Source organism: Clupea harengus, chromosome 8 (assembly GCF_900700415.2).
Source record: "Clupea harengus chromosome 8, Ch_v2.0.2, whole genome shotgun sequence".
In the NCBI taxonomy this organism is placed as follows: Eukaryota; Metazoa; Chordata; class Actinopteri; order Clupeiformes; family Clupeidae; genus Clupea; species Clupea harengus.
The window spans coordinates 12,284,731-12,288,921 of record NC_045159.1 but is presented as its reverse complement, the minus strand read 5'-3'; the positions used below and the strand labels follow the sequence as shown (position 1 = coordinate 12,288,921).

At 49.7% G+C, this 4,191-nt stretch overlaps 1 protein-coding gene across 1 annotated transcript in view; it reads right to left on the bottom strand.

Annotated features, from left to right (window-relative positions):
- Positions 1-754: 754 nt before the first annotated feature.
- The window catches only part of LOC116221409 (proline-rich protein 36-like), a 6,305-nt gene continuing 2,868 nt past the window's right edge, over positions 755-4,191 (bottom strand). Inside the window, exons 2-3 of the mRNA XM_031571323.2 lie at positions 2,025-4,191; positions 755-1,034 (exon numbers count right to left, since the gene is read on the bottom strand). The exon at positions 2,025-4,191 is cut by the window's right edge and continues 410 nt beyond it. Of these exons, the coding sequence (XP_031427183.1) occupies positions 755-1,034; positions 2,025-4,191 (2,447 nt within the window). The remainder of the gene's footprint in view (positions 1,035-2,024) is intronic.

The following is a 4,191-nucleotide window of genomic DNA, read 5'->3' as shown; positions in this document are numbered from 1 at the left end:
AGTTATCCTCTCGAGGCTGTGTTTTTATTTTCCTAAAATAGAGAAGCTTTAGGTCATTCCAGAGATTACGTGTACTCCTCTGTTTCTGCCCCGCTTCCCTCATGCCCCTTCACTGAGATTCTATCATATACAAACTAACCAGCCTTGCATTAGGATCCCTCTTGGGAGACATTAACAAATTTATAGCAAATTGATCTCAGTCTATTTTCATTCTCAGCGCTCTGAACAAAAAAGCTTCCAAGTCAAGACAACCTATTGCCTGTTGCGATGAAGTGACATTGTCTGGTTCGTGTCTGGTTCAAGACATACTGTACACGGTTTAGATGCGGTAGCTTTGGGATAGGAGATATCAAGCACAAAAAAATGTCAACAGAAACGTTATAATATGTAGATTGGAAGCAAAGCCATTCACAATCCGTTGTGCAAATCTTGTGGAGCAGGTTGAAGTCACTCTGCTGGCGATCAGAATCCGGAACCTTCTGTCACACTGACAGGGCTGCCGGAAATCCTTTCTCCTGGAGGTATTTGGAGTGTCCTATTATGTCGATAATGCCCTTACATCAATGGCTGGAAATTCATGCTGATAATGCCAGGATGAGAGTATATGAGACAGAACGTCTGGAGTTTGTAGTTTTTCCCTGTTTTATCCTGAGAACAGGTCTCTCTCTTGATGTCTGTCTCCCTGAATTTGAATCTTTTACAAAAAAAAAATATCCTTTCCAAGACCAGCAAGGGTGTCGGGGTGAAGCGAGAGCTACTTCTGTTTAATTTTCTTGGGCAGCCATGAGAAAAGCTTCTTGCAGAATTTTTTAGTCTTGGCCCTGGGCTTCAGCGCAACCCTCTCCTCAGTACCGGGGGATGAGAGGACGGAGGTGGGGATCGTGACGGGCAGTAGAAAAGTTGGCGGGGAAGCATCGTCACTTTCGTCTGGGATGGGAGGCAAAAACGTGGGAGGAGAGGGGTAGTAGGTGTCATCGGAGAGCTGGAGGAAGTCTTTGAAATGCTTCTCTTGGTGCCTGAAGTCATACTCCACACTGGAGGAGAGGAGGATTGGAGGGAGAGAGAGGGAATGTAAGATAGAGGAGGCGAAGAATTAGCATCTGTTTCCCAGACATGAGGTTACCGCTGATTATATTAATGCAGCCTACTCAATAAATATTTCCTTTGCATATTATGTTCATTATTATATTCCAACATTTAAAAAGTCATAATTTACAATGGGTAAACTCTCTCTTGACTTAAACAAAGTTTAAGATAATTACGCATGTGTAAGCATAAATTATATTTTCTTGCCACTAATGAAATATCGGTCCTCTGCTAGATCAAGGACAAGCAATATTGTTGCAAGCAATCATCAAACAACCTGCCAATAAATAAATAAATAACGATCGCAACATCTTTAAATAGACCATACATTTAGCTTTAAGTTATTTTTTGCTCCACATACCGAGGCGCAAACAGACACATTTCTCCCCGGGTCTCGGAGTGACAGTTGTTTGCACCGTGGGGCTAATTGGGTTAGATGAGTATCATGCATGTAATCCTCTGTAAAGTCACCCTGTCAAAATCTCACCTATAGACGATGCAAGCAGTCTCTTGACATGTAGAGCAGCAACCAAGGTCCTGCCCTGTCCGAAAGCATCTCCGGCTACACGCACACAGAGAGAGAGAATGCACAACAGAAAGGAAGCTCTTAAACCGTCATTTACGCTTATTTTTGAGATTGTTTTTATATTTGAAATAACGTTAAATCTATTCAGTTCAAACTCTACTGAGAAAAAAAATCAGAAGAGAATATTGAATGTTCTCAGACATGGAAAGAAACAAATCCGCATGAATATTTACTCTCTCTCCCTCTCTCTCCCTCTCTCTTTCTCTCTCTCTCTCTCTCTCTCTCTCTCTCTGTCTCTCTCACACATACACATACACACACTCACACGAACATGCCCCACTTTGTCCCCCTCCTTTTCTCTCTCTCTCTCTCTCTCTCTCTCTCTCTCTCTCTCTCTCTCTCTCTCTCTCACCCTCTGCTGAGGGCCTGGTTCATCTCCAGGTCCTGGATGATGTTGAGCAGGTTTGTAATCCGCTCCTGGTTGGCCTGCACACTGGCCTCCACACTCAGCAGGCTCCGCTGAGGGTCCTCCGCCCCAGTGCATCGTGGGAAGGATGGCACGAGCAGGGTACCATTCTCTGGGTGAGAGTGCGAGCTTGTCGGCACGCTGCGGCCGTTTGTCAACACGCCATTCGGCATCGGTGGGGTGCCAGACGCACAATCTGATCCCAGTTCAGTTTGGGACGCATTTTCACCTATGTGACAGTGCTCTATAGGAGACGAAGCTAGCATGCTGGGTTCAGTTTGTTTGCCCACCAAAGATGATTCCAGCTCCACAGCTGCCTCTGCGGTGAACTGTCCATTCTGTGTAAAGTCAGGGTTAGGTTCGGTGAGTCTCTGCTTTGTGCTTGTAGTAGTGCAAGGCTGGGGCTTTTGTGCAAGCTGAGCATATAGGTTATTGCAATGTGTTAGCGGTACGGCTGCCACGGGCCGGTGTGGTGGAGGTGGTGTGGTGGGTGGGCAGAGAATGCTTTTGCCCCCTTTAATCTTGAGGATGGGTTTGTGGCATGTTTCTGGCCGGGGCGAGGGTTTGCAGTGAGCGTGTAGGTACTTACAAGTGCTTGTGCTGTGTTTGAAGTCAGTGTTTGTCCCATTCACTGTGACAGGCTCAGAATGGATGCCAGGGTGCGTCAGAGGAATTGCTGGAGATGTGTCGACGGATCTCGGGATCAAAGGGTCCTTTACGGGGAGGCTTTGTCTACTAGCAATTTTAGAAGCTGCACAAGGTTGTTCATTTCTACTGTGTGTCTTCACATTTGCCACTGTGTTTTCTCGAGAGGGGCAGGTTTCTGGGACAGTGGACGGGCTGTGTGTGGAGTGGTCGGAAATGGACCCGAGTTTTCGTTTTCTTACGTACGGGGTGCACGGGCGTTTCTCATTTCGCAAGCAGGGGGGACGCGAGGCGTTTTGATGTGCCATGGATGTGAATGTGAGCGGCATTGTGGCAGGAAGGGCGTCATTGCGTGTGTTTGGCTTAGCGCTGATCTTGGGGTGTGTGTTGCTGTACGCGGGTGGCATTTTGCTGGTGACCGTCTCTGTGTCTGTCTGTTGACTGGGCATGCATTTCAGGCCAGCGCTAGCAGACGGCTTCGGCGTCTTTGGTGGGCTCACGTGTTGGCTCGCCTGCGGGCCGGTTAAAGCGATTGTCTGCTGAGGTTTGCTGGTGGTGTGTGTGCTGCTGCTGCTACGAGAGATGGATGCATGTGTGTTTTGGGGAGTCGGAAGCACAAGAGTGTTGGGTCTTGCCAGACTGTGACGAGGGGTGAAGTTAGCCTTCGTCTCCTGAGTGACGGTGACTGTCATCATTGGTTTCAGCGGAGGCGAAGAGACGGAAGGTGGAGACGTGGCGCGGACAGGACAGACCGGAGGCGCGTGCGCGGGCAGGGGGATGATGGTGTCCCTCTGAGGAGCAAAGATGGGGTACACCCTGGTTACTCTGGTCTCCTGCTCCAGTGTGGATGGCCGCGTGACCTGCGTGTCAGGCCTGCCGTCTTTGTTTATTTTTATGATGGGGTGGAGAGGGAAGGGAGTAAGTGTGGGATCCTTGTGTGTGAGTGGGAAAGTGAGCTCCCTGGTGATTTGCCTTGGTGGCGCTGAGTTGATGCCTGGGGAAGGGGTGAGAGGGCTCCAAATCTCTCTTTCAGTCGGGGACAGTAATGTAGGGGATATCAGGTCCTTAACTGGGTCGAGGTCGACCTGAGGAGACGGTGCCTGTCTCCCTCCACACTGCTGACAGATCCGGGGCGGTGCCCTGCTGGGCGGTGGACCAGGCGGTGTCCTCCTTTTCCCAGAATGCACCACAGCAGGTACCCTTATCCTGGTCGCTTGCTGCTCAGGAGCAGAGTCCCTCTCCCCATCTCCGACGCTGCAGATGCCGCCTATGAGCTCCGAGTCGACTACGCTGCCATTGGTGTATCGCTGCTCCCGTTTCCCAAGGGCCCGCCCACTCACAGTCCCACCAGGCAGGTATGGGTTTGTCTTGATTGCCGTTGCATAGTACTGCACCTCTCGTTTGGAGACTCTATCCATACCATCCTCAGCAGAGTCATTCAGCCCTTCAAAAGTCACCCCCTTTTTGG